The sequence below is a fragment of the Aricia agestis genome, chromosome 2 (genome assembly GCF_905147365.1).
Source record: "Aricia agestis chromosome 2, ilAriAges1.1, whole genome shotgun sequence".
NCBI classification, from domain to species: domain Eukaryota; kingdom Metazoa; phylum Arthropoda; class Insecta; order Lepidoptera; family Lycaenidae; genus Aricia; species Aricia agestis.
The window spans coordinates 10,906,848-10,923,570 of NC_056407.1; the positions used below are offsets into that span (position 1 = coordinate 10,906,848).

General features: G+C 36.1%; 2 protein-coding genes across 8 annotated transcripts in view; both read left to right on the forward strand.

The window, feature by feature from the left end:
• Positions 1–10,934, forward strand: part of LOC121735107 — a 70,700-nt gene extending 59,766 nt beyond the window's left edge. For 2 of the 5 annotated variants that reach the window (XM_042125816.1, XM_042125817.1), the window contains exons 7-16: positions 1,372–1,386; positions 2,689–2,841; positions 4,339–4,526; positions 5,523–5,665; positions 6,049–6,258; positions 7,461–7,700; positions 7,852–8,012; positions 8,554–8,597; positions 8,762–8,873; positions 9,539–10,934. In XM_042125816.1, the coding sequence (XP_041981750.1) occupies positions 1,372–1,386; positions 2,689–2,841; positions 4,339–4,526; positions 5,523–5,665; positions 6,049–6,258; positions 7,461–7,700; positions 7,852–8,012; positions 8,554–8,597; positions 8,762–8,873; positions 9,539–9,649 (1,377 nt within the window). In that variant the 3' untranslated portion in view covers positions 9,650–10,934. Of the gene's footprint in view, positions 1–1,371; positions 1,387–2,688; positions 2,842–4,338; positions 4,527–5,522; positions 5,666–6,048; positions 6,259–7,460; positions 7,701–7,851; positions 8,013–8,553; positions 8,710–8,761; positions 8,874–9,538 lie in introns of all 5 variants that reach the window. The other 3 variants (XM_042125814.1, XM_042125819.1, XM_042125815.1) reach the window with 3 other exon arrangements.
• A 5,350-nt stretch (positions 10,935–16,284) lies between these two features.
• The window catches only part of LOC121740000 (cadherin-23), a 50,859-nt gene continuing 50,420 nt past the window's right edge, over positions 16,285–16,723 (forward strand). For all 3 annotated transcript variants that reach the window (XR_006037520.1, XM_042132667.1, XM_042132669.1), the window contains exon 1: positions 16,285–16,386. The gene's annotated coding sequence lies outside the window, so the exon portion shown is untranslated. The remainder of the gene's footprint in view (positions 16,387–16,723) is intronic.

The following is a 16,723-nucleotide window of genomic DNA, read 5'->3' on the forward strand; positions in this document are numbered from 1 at the left end:
TACAAGAACCAATTAATCAAAAAGAACTAAAATCCCAGTAAAAACATTTCTTGTAAGATGTTTCCGAGACGACCACATAAGGTTTACCCTTTGAAAAAGATAGTTATTAACTTTAGATCAGAAACTAAATATTCGCAACACCTCCACGACGGTAGCAAAACGGCGAAGCCATACACATTTACTGGTATGTAGAATTTGTTGAAGTTAGGGTCAGTAGAGTTAGGCCGTGTAGATCAGGAGCTTGGCTCTACATAAGATCTCATATCTTTTTTACAGGGTAAACCTTATGCGGTCGTCTCGGCAACATTTCACAAGAATTTTTTTGGTGGGATCACTTTTACTGCGAATATAAGCTGAACTATTTAATGTAAAATTAATGCAGATCTTTTAAGATATAATATGCTGACTACGGAATAAATTGTAACAGTAAGATTATTTTTGTATGCTGAGTACTATAAACATAAAAATTATGTATACAGTATTCAACATACAAAAATAATCTTACTGTACAATAAAAAAGAGAGTTTTATACAGCGTTGTTTATGTATCGGTCGTGTTGATTGTCTATCATTTATTCACGTCGCAATCTTTCCAGAGTGCTATCGCCTGTTTGTACATTTGTACGACCGCACAAACTTTTATGCAGATTTTTAACGTACAATAGATTCAACAGAGTTCGAGTACTAACTTTTTAAGCTCGCCACAGACTTTACAGAACTCAAAAGTATGTTTAAGCCTCTACAGCAACACAAGACTTTGAATGTTCATTACATGTTTATAGATAAAGCCTTTAGTTATGTATTTCGACGTACTTAGTTGTTGAGCCTTTTTACATACCTACTTGAAATAGTATAAAATCTTGTTGTATTCGCTACGTAACCTAGTAGTTAACTATTAACTCCTGACATTACGATAAAATAATAATATTATCTGTTACTGTATGTACCTATAATATTATATTGATATTCACAGTTATTAAATTAACAGACTCTTTTGGCTTCATTTTCAATGTTTAATGTATTTTGCGGCATGCGGTATTTAATCAAGTAAGCATTCGATACATAATTATTAATGAAGTATGCATTAATATTGTGTAATTAATTATTAATTACATATTTATGACTAAAATACCCACAAAGTGTATAATTGACAAATTTGATTTTCACAAAATGAATTACATACGACATGATGTTACGAAAAATTCGTAGCGGGCTACGAATTTTTCAAGTTATCTTGCTAGTTTTAAAGATTTTGCGCAACGTCTATAATTTTCGATTTGAATGAAGCCAAAATTGTCTGTGATTAGTAGACTTTAGATTAATAAACTCCTAACCCTCTCCTTATCATGAACCTCTTTGTTAACGCATCCAGGACGATGGTGCTTTGGTAAGTAACATTTAGTTACTGTGTACAAAGATTCTTACTTCATATTACTATGTTGAAGAATTCAAAATCTTTCTTATCTTTATTCGAATCACAAGACACTAAGCATGATATTTCATAATTTTATCGTCACAAAGGGCGTTGTTACAAACCTAGACTCAGTAGGTACTGTGTTCGGCATGCAGCAAAACAAAATATTAAATAAATACCAGTCGATAAAATTGGCACTCAGAAAGATATTCGCACGAACGGCCCGCTTTTCTTTAATTAAAACGCTCATTGTTCATTGTTTGCGCTGTACTGGCGTTTATTAAAGAGAAAATAGATCAAGAGCAATTATAATGAACTGTATTAATCCAATCAAATATAAGTATTTAACGATCTCGAATGCGGATAAAATTCGCGAGCCGCGTGAGCGGAGCTCGTAATTATCTTTATACTTCATTAATTGAATTGTTAGACAAGAGACTGGCTGCGCTGTGTTTGAAGAGTGGTTACTTCGCTCGGGGAATAGTCTATAAAATATAAATCGTCCAGAAAGGATGCAAAGGCATCAATTTTATTAGAGCCATCTACAGTTTTATATTTTTATCGATCACCTTATTTATCGTAATGAAAATTACGAGAAAGTATTTTAGTTATATTCAGAAATACCTTGTAGAGGAACTTTCAGTATAATCCATTTTATATACATCATAGCAAAAACCTAGATCTGGCTGCACCAAAAGACTCTACATTGTACTTATTAAAAACAATATTTTATATTAGTACAAGAAACAATATTGGATAATACCAATGATATGGAAGGATGTATAAAAATCGTCGTTCTTTATTTTATTTACGCTCGCTACGTGTAATTCTGTTTTTATTTTTCGCCGTTTTGTCGAGTGCGGCAACAAAAGTTTACGGGCTTATCCCTAACATAAGTTAAGATTTTACATCTGTTGTCTTATACAAAACAAAGCCTAAGAACAGATTTTATTTCTTCGGATACGAAGGTGCTATCAACTTTTGAGAATCATCTTATTCCCTAATCGACTTTGTAGAGTTAGAGAGTGCAAAGCTTTGTAGAGTTATAGAATGAGCTTTGCTTTCCAGCGAAGAAATACAATAATATCCACAAAATAAAAAGATAAAGATAATTCAGAGGGTCACCCGGTAACATAAAAATAGATTCACCAATTCTCTATCCACATGAATGGTTGCCCGTAATGGCTGCGAGTATCCTCCATTTAAACATTAGTTCCAGTCCCATGACTCGGGAGGGCGGAAGACGGAAGTAAATAATTGATCGTTTAATTCCAGGAGTTCGACATCGTTATGACCAAGGTGAATGGTTCCCTCGGATTCACGCTGAGGAAGGAGGACCACAGTGCCTTAGGCCACTACGTGCGGGCGCTGGTTCGGGAACCCGCGCTCAGCGACGGCAGAATACAGCCGGGAGACAGGATAGTCGCAGTAAGGGATTTTTTATGAATCAGAAAACAATTTGACAGATTGGCTGATGTAGTCCTTGGATTTTTAGGCAAGTTGCTTACAATAATAATAACTTACAAAAAATATTTCTAATCTTAATGTGTAAGTTAAAGTAAAAACTTTAACTTACACATTAAGGTTAGAAATAGAATCGGTAAATGACATGGTGTTTTAGATTCCTCACGACTATGTAAACTTATAAAGTTTACATTTTTTAATTTACAACTTCGCTATCGACCTTGCCGAATACTACAACTTGACCTAAGGCCCAGTTGTGATAATTGAAACCTTTTTTTAAAGACAGGCATTAAACGAACGATTAACGAATGAAAGCATACTCAAGAAACTAAAAACTTCGTAATACATTAAGGGCCTGTTTCACCACTTTCTGATAGAGTGCAAAATAGGCTATTCACAGGTTTTTTTAACAGATTCTCCATACTTCATCTGTCAATTTAAGTGGTGAATAGCCTTATCAGGAAGTGGTGAAACAGGCCCTTAATGTATTACGAAGTTTTTAGTTTCTTGAGTATGCTTTCATTCGTTAATCGTTCGTTTAATGCCTGTCTTTAAAAAAAGGTTTCAATTATCACAACACCTTATTTTAATAAAGTACCAGATAGAAAATATAATTATAGCTCGTAATCCTTAATTTCGGAACAAAATATCTCCGAGGAATCATACAACTTTTTCAGCGCTGTAATAACACGGAAACAATTTATTACCTTGAAAAGCGTTTCATTATAAAGTGAGACGATTTATCATAATTTTCCTAAAACAATCTTTCACTTCTCAGTTGCGGAGATCAGAGCATTTTTGTTCGAAACATTACGTGCTCTTTTAAGTAGAAGATAAATAATGTATTTTGATTTCCGCTCGATCTTTGTATTTAGGTGGGACTTGGGAAGAATTTTGTAAAAGTTGTAAAAACAGACATTGTTATATTATATACTGATAATATACTGAAAGCATATAACACTGGAAACCGAATTATGATGACATGGCGTTTTATTATAAAGTGTTTTATTAAAACTTGTGCTTTGTGTCCTTAAATAAATAAAAATTGCGATTGCTACCCTAAGAATTTAAATGTGGAATTCTATCTTCTTGATTAAATAAAGTTCAGTTTTGACCGTCGCGCAGTTTTAAAAAATCCGAGTTGCTTTACATTAAATTTCATAGACTGTAATGATTAATATCGTTAATTAGATGACGCCCGCAACTCCGTTACGCTAAAATTCGTTTATTACGCGGGAACCGTACACTTTTCCGAGATAAAAAGTAACATATTTATGTCATATCTCAGGACTAAAAGTACTTATCTCCAATATACTAAATGTCAGCAAACCGAGGGTTACCTCTTCACACCCAAACCGTCTGTCTGTTAAGACAGACCTTGAAAACAGACTTAAAAACAGACAGACACAATTAAAATATTAGTATGGATATGGATTTTTAAGAAATCCCTCAATTTTCCAGGTAAACGACACACCAATGTCGAACATGTCTCACGCGGAGGCGGTCGCGTTTCTCCGCGCGTGTGACTCGGAGGTGCGGCTGCGGCTGTACCGGGACCACGCCGCGACGCCTTTGTCACCCATGTCGCCGAAGGACGAGGGCCCGACGGACTCCGATGCGCCGTTGAACAGACCGAAACCACCGTTGAGGTACGAAAAATTCCGCTTTTGACGGAGGTAATTACTCCCATAACGATGGCGCGTAGGTGCGGCTGCGGTTGTACAGGGAACATATATTATACGTGGGAGAGCCATGCTTCGGCACGAATGGGCCGGCTCGAACGGAGTAATACCACGTTCTCACAGAAAACCGGCGTGAAACAGCGCTTGCGATGTGTTTCGCCGTGAGTGAGTTTACCGGAGGCCCAATCCCCTAACCTATTTCCTTCCCTACCTTCCCCTATTCCCTTCCTTTCCCATCCCTACCCTCCTCTATTACCCTATTCCCTCTTAAAAGGCCGGCAACGCACCTGCAGCTCTTCTGGTGCTGCGAGTGTCCATGGGCAACGGAAATTGCTTTCTATCAGGTGACCCGTTTGCTCGTTTGCCCCCTTATTTCATTAAAAAAAACATCCATCTCGCCAAAAGACAAGGGACCGACGGACTTCGACGCGCCGTTGATTAGACCGAAACCACCACTGAGGTACGGAAAATTGGTAACACATGGTTTTTGAAGATAGAAATAGCTCCTAATACGATGGCGTGAAGGTGCGGCTACGGTTATACCACGGGCACCGATGCGCCGCTGAATAGACCTAAACCACCGCTGAGATACAAAAAGTTCTGCTTTTGAGGAAAGATATAGTTTTCCACGTTGATTTGAGAACTGTTAGCCAGTTTCATTAAAATCTTGCCAGCTACGACGGACGTATAATGTATTTTTCCTTGACTCTCGTTTTCCAATTTATTCTAAAGTAACAGCTTTGAATTTCAAAGCTAAAATGTTAGGAATTAGTCCTGTGTCAATAATAACAGAGCTTAATTAACATTGTGTTGTATTAGAAGGTCTATTCTAAATCATAACGTAAACTGCGACTTATGAGTAGACTATGGAGCTCAGAGCCTGTATCTCATTTGCTTACTACTTCACATTTTGGTTATATTCAATTATTTATCATAGCTTTTTCAATGAATCAACAATTTCAGGGCCGAAGCAGTATCCATGCTATGTGACTTGGCGGCGAGACGGCTCACCCCCGACGCCGGGGACAGCCCCCGCTCCCCCTGCCTCTCCCCCCGCAAATACCGCAAACTCACCAAGGACAACAACCACTATGAAACACCTAATGGTAAGTGCTTAAATTAGGATAAAATTAGAATGTTTGTCATATAACATCAATAGTAAAAATTATTGAACAGAACAGAATCGTGTTTCTAGTTTTTGCAGAAGTTTTTGGTCTAGGCCTAGAGTATAAATCTACAAGACGTAGAGTCTAGACTCTAGATAATATAATACCAAGAGTTTATTCGCTTAACATTATTGCCTCATAAATGAAACTGAAAATATTTGTGTTTATGATGTCTGACATAACCCAAAACTATTAAATGCCATACATAACTATGTCGTTTAATCACGCCTGATATCGTAAGTAAAATATAAAACGAAATATAAACTACGTGCTCATAAAACCCGTGTAAATACACACGCAGCTAAGTTAGGTTTTCCGCACAGATGCTCTCAACCCACTAGAAGTTGATATAAAACGATCAACGTGCACACACTCGGAAGCGAAAACCGAGGTCGAAGACGCTAAGGTTGACACGAAAGCCGAACCGGCTCCAGATAACCGAGCTGGTCAGGAGACGAAGCGGCAGCGTTCTATTTCTATCACGAGCCCCACGGCACCGCCCACATGTAGAAAACAAAAGCTAAGCCTGACAGGTGAGACGCTGTCGGCGCTCTGTCCCTCACAACACCTTGTCGACTGGTCGAAGGCTTCACCCACTGTAGAAATAGTACTGTACTATCACTGAGTAATGAATTTTGCATTTGAGCTGCTTGATTGATTCAGTTACGGTCGCACTACTATAATTGCTAGCATTTGCGAAAGAAATTCTTAAATCCTGTTGTAGTGTAAAAAAAATTAAACAAACGCCAGATTTTGGGATACTTTTCTTTGAATTGTCAACTCCGCACTGGTTTCAAAGAATTTATTTTAAGAGTACCCGCAAAATATCTAAGCTGTATAGTAGTCATATTTTAATGCTTTATATCATAGCACCTAACATGTATAACATCATGGTAAGCAAAATTTATTGGTCAGTTATAAACTAAACGTTTTATCGTATCCAAAACAGCAATGAACAGTCTGAAGGATCGGCACCTTTCACGCTAGTGACTAAAGATCAATTTATAATAGCGCAGAGTCGAAGCGAAGCGAATTCCCTAAAACTGAACACAGAAAATTCAACCTTAACTCGAGAGCGTAACGCATACATTTCTTCTGCGAGGCCAATCTGCGTTGGTCGGGCGCAGTCACGCGAAATCGCGCGGATGCGCGCGCCTTTTTAAATTCTCAGAAGCAATAAAGTGAGTTAACAATTTGAAGTTAAGGTTGAATTTGTAATGTTCAGTTTTAATAATTCGCTTCAATGCGCTTCGACTCTGCAGTCTGCACTAGTATAAATTGACCCTTAGTAACACCACCCGATGCAAGCTAATGTTTACTACTCTAATGACACAAGTAGTTTTTCACGTATTGCCACACAGATTTAGCTTGGATTTATTATTGTTAAGACTTATTTATTAATGTGATGACGATTATTGGATGTTATGTTATGTTACCTTGAAAGTTGAAACGTTTTGTATGATACCACATTAAACCATATAATTTAGAGCCCAATAACCTTTTATACTACGAATAATAATTTTATATGACATTTTCAATGCAATTGTAATTATTAATCATTACTTGATAGTTGATATTATTTAAGTATATTCTATTCTAAATTCAGATTTTAAATAAATGTCTGTATAAAAAATTACCTGCTTAATCTTGAAAACAAAAGAAAACGCTGGCCGTTTTCAAGAAGAAGTTTTTCCTAAGAGTAATTCGATTTTTGAAATCTTGCATCAATTTCTAGTGCCTCCACACGGCTACGAGCTGAACAACTTAGACAATGACACGTTAGACGCACCGAACATATACCAGGAGGACATAGCGCTGCAGAAGCTCAAGGAGCCGGCGTTCCCCATAGACTCGGACGAGCCAGTGTCGATGCCAGCGGAACTGTCCAGCGACGAGAGATTTAAACACTCCAATCCAGCGTACCAAAGTGCTGTACTACATAGTTCGACTAGCGAGAGTGCTGATAAAGATGATGGTTAGTTCTTGCGTGTTTTTATGTACAAGGTTTGACCTTGAAGTGCATGGGAAGTCCACTTCTTGTTACGTATGAGCTATTTGTGATGCGAACTAAATATAAGTAGAATTGTTGTTTTGAATGCAACTTAATTTTTCTTGCTTACTTCCAGGTTTAAATTTAAAGAAATGGAAAGGTGTCGCTCTATCCCCAGACAACGAGCGTAAAGTGAAAACGCCCATCGAAGAAAAACCAAAACCAGCAGATATAGAAGTACAAAAAGAAAACATCAACCCGTCACCAGAAAAAGACACAATAGATGCTGAGCCTACGGTGAGCAATCGTTCACAAATCCTAATGTTAAATACTGACGCAAAGGACAATAAGACAGAGCAACGCTATATTAGGTATAATATTGAGTTCCTAGTAGTTACTACAATTTGTTCAATTGTAACGAAATAAACGACATCGAACAGCTCTCAGATCTTAAACTATTATGCTAATTACGAACTGAGCCGATTTCCGCATAACCTCAATCAATAATTCACATATACCGTAATACATCTTATGCTCATTTGTCAATAATTAATTAACGATGCCGAATAACAATTAACTCGCATCAATCATCTCTAGACTTGCGGTGGCGTTCAATTATTTACGCCGTACCGATTAATTACTATGTAATAATGTAATGTTATCTACAACCTATGTTTTGTTATTTTAAAACATACATCATTAGGTCAACACGTTTTCTTTGTACCCAGATATTTTTATTGTGTTGAGTACTTTTCTTTTACCTAGTAGAGGCGGTTTTGTCTGAAAATGGTCTGTATGAAAATATTTTTAACAAATCGTTAATCCGGCTCAATTTCAGATAGTGACAGTTGAGCTGAATCGGGGCTGGAACAGCCGGCTGGGGTTCAGCGTGCAGAGCCACCCGGACTCCGGCCAGAGCTACATCTCCGCGGTGTACAGCGACAGCGTCGCCGCCAGAGACGGCAGACTGCGCCGCGGTGACGTCATACTACAGGTGACTACAGAGTGACAGTGGGCCTGTACCGCGGTCGGTGCAGCCGGCTGGGGTTCAGCGTGCAGAGCCACCCGGACTCCGGCCAGAGCTACATCTCCGCGGTGTACAGCGACAGCGTCGCCGCCAGAGACGGCAGACTGCGCCGCGGTGACGTCATACTACAGGTGACTACAGAGTGACAGTGGGCCTGAACCGCGGCCGGAACAGCCGGCTGGGGTTCAACGTGCAGAGCCACCCGGATTCTAGCCTTCCGCTTTCGGAGACTTTGGCTAGAGCTACGGCTACAACAGACTACAGACATCTGCATATTATTTAGGGTCTGTTTCACCACTTTCTGATAAAGTGCCGAATAGGCTATTCACAACTTTTTTGACAGATTCTCCAAACTTGATCTGTCAAGTTAATTGGTAGATAGCCTATTCGTCACTTATCAGGAAGTGGTGAAATAGGCCCTTAGTGTTATAAAGATGCTCACGGAGCGATCTGGCAGATACTTCAATTGCTAGCGTGGATATGGTAAGTGGTGTATAATAGTGGCGTACAAATTATAACAACCTCCCTCAAGTAAATTTCGCGTTTCTTGTAGAATTATATCGCATGACTCTACTTCCTCCCTTATCACAAATATATCACCAATGTTTATTTATTTATTATTTATCCCTTTATTCAAAGCATTACAATATACAAGAAAATCATGACATAGTTTCCCATACAAAAACCTAAAAGGTTTATCGGTTTGGGAGAGGCGTTCTGTTTACATACTATTCTTAAACTACTTTAGTATTTAATATTATTTTATGACTACTCTTACATGTATTTTGTTTTCCAGGTTAATGATGAGAACGTTACATCCATGAAGACGCCGGAAGTGATCGACTTGCTGCGAATACTGCGGGGATCCATCTGCATCACCGTGCTACGGCCGCCTAATCTACAATGAACCTTTTAGACTACTATTCATTATTATATCATCTCAGCCTTAAGAGGAGTTAAATTTCGTTTTAGGTAATACTACTCAAGTAATTTTTGGCCAAACTTGTAAAACCATTTCAAGAACCTACTTCTGACTTCACAAGGCGTAATGTTTTCAGCTGACTTCACAAGGCGTAATGTTGCCAGACAAGTTTTCCTTGAAGTTCATATTTTGAAATCGCGTTAGGTGAACGATAGTTTTAATCAGCAACATTTATTTAATTTAAATAACATTAATTAAACTAAGACGTAATGGGTCTATTTTATATTAATGTACCACTTTTTCAAATCGCAGTAACACGCAAAAATCGCACCTCAACTTCGTCACATTTAGGTAAGAAATTAGAAAAGCAAATTGTAGAGAAAGCAAATTATCATACTTCTGTATAAAAACATTACGATGTGTGAACTAATAATATTATATGAATCGCCAATTAGGATTGGTGAAAAATTAAATAGATTTGCAGTTGGTGAAAAATTAAATCGTTTCACACTTTCATGATTAAGTACTTATGGAGCTACTTAGTGACTTGTATTCTCCGTCAACTTCATTAAATGAATACTTAAGTAATCAATAAAATGTCTCTTGATGCGGTCGTTAGATATTAAAGCGGAAATTGAAGTTGATTTCATCAACCGCAGCAACGAACTCGCAGAAATCGACTGCGTCACTATTATACAGTAGAAATTGTAAGCAGTAGACAAAAATATCATTCCAAGATTTGTTGTTGTAGATAGAGTTATCTGTAGTTATCGTAAATTGTAAAAAGACTTAACTAGAATCAAAAGTTTAATGTAAAATTTAGAACGACAAGCGTTAACAGAATCAGGCGCGAATAACTGAACTCCTTAAAGTATATTTTAATGTTGGCCAACCTGCTTAAGCAATGAAAATTGAAAACAATAATAGTAACACGCATATGTTTATATATTTCTGTCTGTATGTAACTTGTGACTTGTTTAGTTCCTAAACGTATTTAGACACAATTAATAGCAAATGTTTTATATAGGATTTATAGGACTTACGCTCAGCGATCTGACTTTGACGTAAGTCGTTGGGTAGGGACTTTTAAAAATATATAACTTTGTAATCACGCAAAAGACATGCAAATAGATAATATTGCTCGTGACTAAAATGTATGTCTTGGACGACAATCTTGTCGTACAAGTTCACATTTCAATAAAAGTTAGATTAAATGAACACTTTAGGGAGCATGGGACACATTACTTAGTACTTAGACAGAATAAGGCGTCCGCGTCATAATGTCAATTTGTTTTAAACGATTATTCACTTAGAAATAATCTCAAGCAAAACGCTTAAAGCACACAACAAAATCGTAAAAAGCTCATACCCAACAAATATTTTCGATGTTAGAAATCATTAGGGTTTAGAATTTATGTCAAGATATTATTAAGTTATGGGAATGCTCAAATATGTAAAAATAATCCGTCTATCTCACCGAGAGGAATGTAAGTACAGTTGAATCTCAACATTGCCATCTTGTTACTACTGTAGCATTTGGGGTTGCACAAGCGTTTATACATTTGAGCATATCTAGCTGAGAACGAGTGTTATAAGGGTGCATGCACATGCCTAAGTATAAATATTTACTTAACTATACCTAAGTGATATTTTTTGACGATTAGTATTCGTGAGTAATATAACGTTATCAATTAGATTACAAACATAGAATAAATTCTTCCCTTTTATATTTGATTTGTATTTAAAAATTCTGATAAATTATTATTATTTAGGGCAAAATTATAGGTACTGATTAAATCTAGTCAAGTCGAGATAGTATTTACAAAAAATCTTTTCTTTTAAACGACTAAGTATACAAGTGCGACGTCATATTCTTTTATATAAATAATTATGTATGTTCATAATAGAATAGGACACATACTGCGGTCTTCGTTTCTTATATAATAATGTTATGGACTAAAAGATTTTATCAACAAATCCACTAAATATTATATTTTAATATAATTCAACTAGAATTAAGACTAGTAGTTAAACGGTACGCTTAGAGAATTAAATCCTACAATAAAGTCCTACGACGGATATGGAAACAACATATATTCTAAAAAAAATGTGATGGATTTGTGTTAGTAGATGTAAAGTTAACACAATGTTGTATTAATACAAGTATTATATAATAAACTGGGGACAGACTTGAACGAGAATTGATTGAAATTACGTATGGCCATACTCTATGCCTCAAGCTTGCCTTCATTCTTATTCTTAAATTATTTATATTTTAAAAATACTTTTTAATAAAAGTTCTAAAATTATGTATATTTAAAATAGACGATATTATAACAAAAATTATAATTGTACAAACAATAAAATATCGCTGAATGTTTATTTTGAATTTGTTGTAAACTTGAGATATCTAAAAAATATGTACGATTTTTTTTAATGACGAATAAAATATAATTATTTGACTATGACATGAATAGTTTGGTGCTACTACCTCATATATTTAATTTGACATTTTATTAAATCTATCTAATTGTTATCAATAAGTGCGTACTCCCACGTGATTCTTTAATTGAAAATTATGTTTAAGGAAAGTTACTTATCATCAAGTGATGATGATTAAAAAATCTAAATAAATTATATCATACTTACATATTTTATTATAATCTCTTAATTACATTTACAAAAATTTTAAAAATTCAGCAAATATAAATTTCAATGTATCAAAATTATAATGTATTTATTTCACTTTCACTAAAATTATTTTTATGCAAAATATGCTAACAATGCCTGTGCAGTATCAGCGTATCGTGTCATTATGGACGAGCCCTAAGTTCGGGGACTTCTTGTTTCTCGCCTGCGCAGGCCATTAGTATTATGAAATGTGTGAATCTCGTTGGATGCTAGAATTATTTTTAATAAAATAAAATCAGTCATAGTAATGTTAAAAAAGTTGTATGATATATCTAAAATTAAAATAAAATTATTAACAAAGATTTTGTTTTGTTATTTATGACATATCAAAACCTTTGCTCTTTGCAACGTTTTTCTTCGGCTCCCTTTAATTAAGGTCTCTGATATCAACAATACCAAGATGATTATGTTGAAATAATTATTTTATGATTTATATTCAACTGATAAAAGTGATAAACGCAATAATATGCATAATTGATAATGTTGCATGTTTTGCTGGATACATCAAAGGCAAACAGAGCTAGTGATAACCTATGCAAAGTTTAATTGATTCGATCGATTACCATATGAAGTTTAATTTTCTTTGCCTTGAATCAATAAACAAGTGTGTCTTGGCTAGCTGATAAAATCGACTGTCTAAATGGCAATTCGGCATGCGGCGTATTGCCATTTAGACCAGCCTTTCCCAAAGTGGGCGATAACGCCCTCTTGTGGGCGCTGAAGGTCTAAAGGTGGTGGACCCAGAAAAAAATGGGGGCGTTGTGTAGAGGCTTGGGGCGGTGATTTGTAATTTAATTTCATCGGAATACGTTTTAAATTCAAAGAACATAATTTGTTCGCAAGGTCGCAAGTAGACAAAATAAGTTTGGGAACCCCTGATTTAGACAGTCAATTCTCACCGTGCGGCGTAAATCATGCGGCTATAGTCACCCGTTACCCGCATAAGATGCATCCGTTATTATCGGAAGATTTGAAACATTAGCTGCTAGTAAGATTTTGGGTTCTTATTCCCGAGACTATCAAGAGTTGAAAAAATTTTGGTACTTCCGATACACTATCATAGGATCAGATTGTCAATATGTATCTAACTACCAAGGATCAGACAGTTCGACGTTTGTTTTTTTCGATAGAATCGAGTTCGTTCGTGTATAACAGTGTTTATCAACCTTTTTATTATGCGACCCTCGTTGTGGTATAAACAATATTTCGGGTCCTCTACACCTTTTGCATTTTCATGATGTAGGTACAAATGTACGTACTGTACTCAGTAGTAACTTGTACGTATGTGAATGAATAAAATTTGTAAAAATTTTCTATTTAATATAATATCAATCAATATTTTTTATTATTTTCTTACTTTAATAATAGCGGATCTTTCAACCTCTGGCGTCAGAAGCTTGCGACCCCCCCCCCCCCCCAGAGAGTCACAGGTTGAAAAACACTGTTATCACGATTTAAGCAGACTCAAAATCAGCCCATCTGATTGTGATTAAGTACCAAAAAACCTATAAAGTTACATACTCCTACGAAATATTCCAAAAACGCCGGTCGGTGTATATGACCGGCGTTTTTCACTAAACAAAATTTACGAGTAAACGCTAAAACCAAAAATCATCTCCGGTATCGTGTCTTTTAATTTCTCTTTCTCTTTACTTACGTAAGATGTACAACAGGTGGAACACGACACGCGTGTAATTGTGATCACGAAGCCAATAGGCGTGACAGGCGAACGGTGCACGCCGCAAGCCGACCACGACGGACAATACCGTGTTCAGTTCATCGTGGTCATTACCATATTAATGTCTTATTGGCGCCCACGTTGGAGTTATTGATCGAATGAGCTACGTGAAGCCCTATCAAAGAATCGATTTTAGATAATCAACTGTCAATTCGGAAAACTGAAAACTTAAGGTCCACCGAACACTAAATGAAAGGATGTACGTTAAATACCTGAGCTCTTATTCGCCGTGTCCCACTTAATCAAAATTAGTAATTACCACAGTAGGATTTTCTGTAGTCTGCATTCTTAGGGTCAATTCAGACCGCAACGTGACGAGGCGAAGCGCGACGCGACGCGACCTAAATTAGTATGGATTTGACAGATGTCGTCAGCGTGAGACGTCTTGCGAATCTGTCAAATCCATACTAGTTTAGAAATGCATCTACGCGTCGCGTTGCGGTCTGAATTGACCCTTAATACGCCAGTAGTTTTGTGTACTACACACTTAACATATCAGCCGACTATAATTTCATCTAGAATCTAGATGTTTGTCTTTGTCTTCTATGTTACACCTATACGTTAAACCATACAAACACTGTGGAGTGTTAGTATGGTTTAGCGTATAGGTGTAACATAGAAGACAAAGACACTCGTGGGAGTGAATGCTACATTACTTTCTTTTTTCGGAAATTTCAATTGACTCGCATCTTTCGTGATGAGTCATGGTGGAGCTCTGCTTTTTCCTGACCTTGGTGTGCGGGGACCGTGAAAAATGGAAAGGCCTGCTCAAACTCAGGTGCTTTTTGTGTAACGTCCTTTACCAAAATTACGTCTAAACACACGTTTACAGCTCTATTCTTAGTAACATTTTTTTATTGCCATTTTCAAGAAGCACAAAATATATACCTATGTCACACCGACATCACCATCAAAAGAAAAACAAAATTTAAGAGGTCTTGGAACGCGATTTTGCTGGGTTTCGGCCCAAAATGTTTGTTTGACCATACTCACCACTATTTAAGTAAGATTTCACAATTTTCAAATATAATACTGATGTCACTACATGATAGTTAGCCCAGTATCCCGTGCCATTGATATTTAATGAGTTATGATGGCGTCACGGTCAGCGGTGTCCGGCCGAGGGAGCGATACGCATCGCTGGACCTAACCGTTCCAAATTCAACACACATGACTTTCTTACTCTACCTTCCCTGCTATTCAATATTCATGCAGATATTCTAGTTTGCATTAGCAGAGAGAATGCACCTAAATAATTAATAAGATGAAAGAGAGGGCTTAGTGGCCGATTTGAGAGTAGAGTGAATACTCTATAGTCTACTCTCAAATGGCCACCAATCTGTCTACCGTTTTAGGCTCTACCCTGAAACGGCAGATTTAAATGATTCCAGATATTTTGAAAAATAACATTGTTGGATGATGACCAAAATCAACCACTGATAGATGCTGATAGCATCTCTGAATTAAGATTTTTATAAAAACAAGAAGTTGGTTAACAAACTAAAACTACCACATACATAATAGTTTTAGGTCCCTACGAAATTAATATTCACTGTTACAAATTCCTAGAATCATTTCTTAACCAGTTCTTCCACAGTTTTCGATGTTTTCACTTACAAAACTAAAAATAAAATTTCATTTGGGTATACATTACTTTTTACAACCTTACGTTAACTTTTATGTTTACGTGTTTGTTACCTAAGTTCGTGTCAAAACCAAAAATATTATTTTCGTAATATTATTTTCTCTCATTATATTCTGTCTATATTCTGTCTCAAAAACATAATCTCTGAAAGCACAAAATATGCTACTTTTAACAACTCTACCAATTACCAATATAACGAGCGACTCTACCAGGAAGAGGTAGAGAAGTAAGGTAGAGTTGATCTTATTTCTAAAGTAATAGAATTTTACAAAATTTTAATCTTACAATTTACCAATCTACATTTTATATCACATAATATTTCTTATTTGCTAATTAATCGACCTAACAACTAGATTTCTGCAAAATATGAAGGTGGGCTAGATAGTACAAAAACCTACTCTACACAAAATTCAGACATTACTATGCTATACCTCACACGTCATATTATGTAATATGACGTGTAAGGTATAACATAGTAATGTACTTTGCATATTTTGATCGATTTAATTAGTATAACTTGTACAGGAGGGAGTGAGTGAGTCGCACCAGTTGTAAACAATCCGTCCCCCACAGCGGTGCTACGGAAGTGCAGTGAATGAGCGCGGACATTGTAACTCAAATTGTGACTTTTTTAAATTTAAAACTCAGGTATGGTTTAATTTTTTAAATTATTTTAAAACCTTCGCCATTACTTAGGATTTATCATTTTTATTTTTTTTAAAGATATTTGAATACATTCAATTAATTTACAGTTGAGTGAATTCATTATTGAGATAGAACACTTAGCTTTATTTTGAAAATATATTGTTGTTAGTAATTATTATTAACAATTAATTAAACATTGGTGATTGTTGGATGTAACTGTACATCAAAAGCTTTATTTTATTTAAGGAATTTAGGGCGCAAGGTAAGTAGGTACCTAAGGCTGTAAAATTATAAAATAGTTACACTGGCAATTTACACGCTTTTTCACAATTTTGTAAAG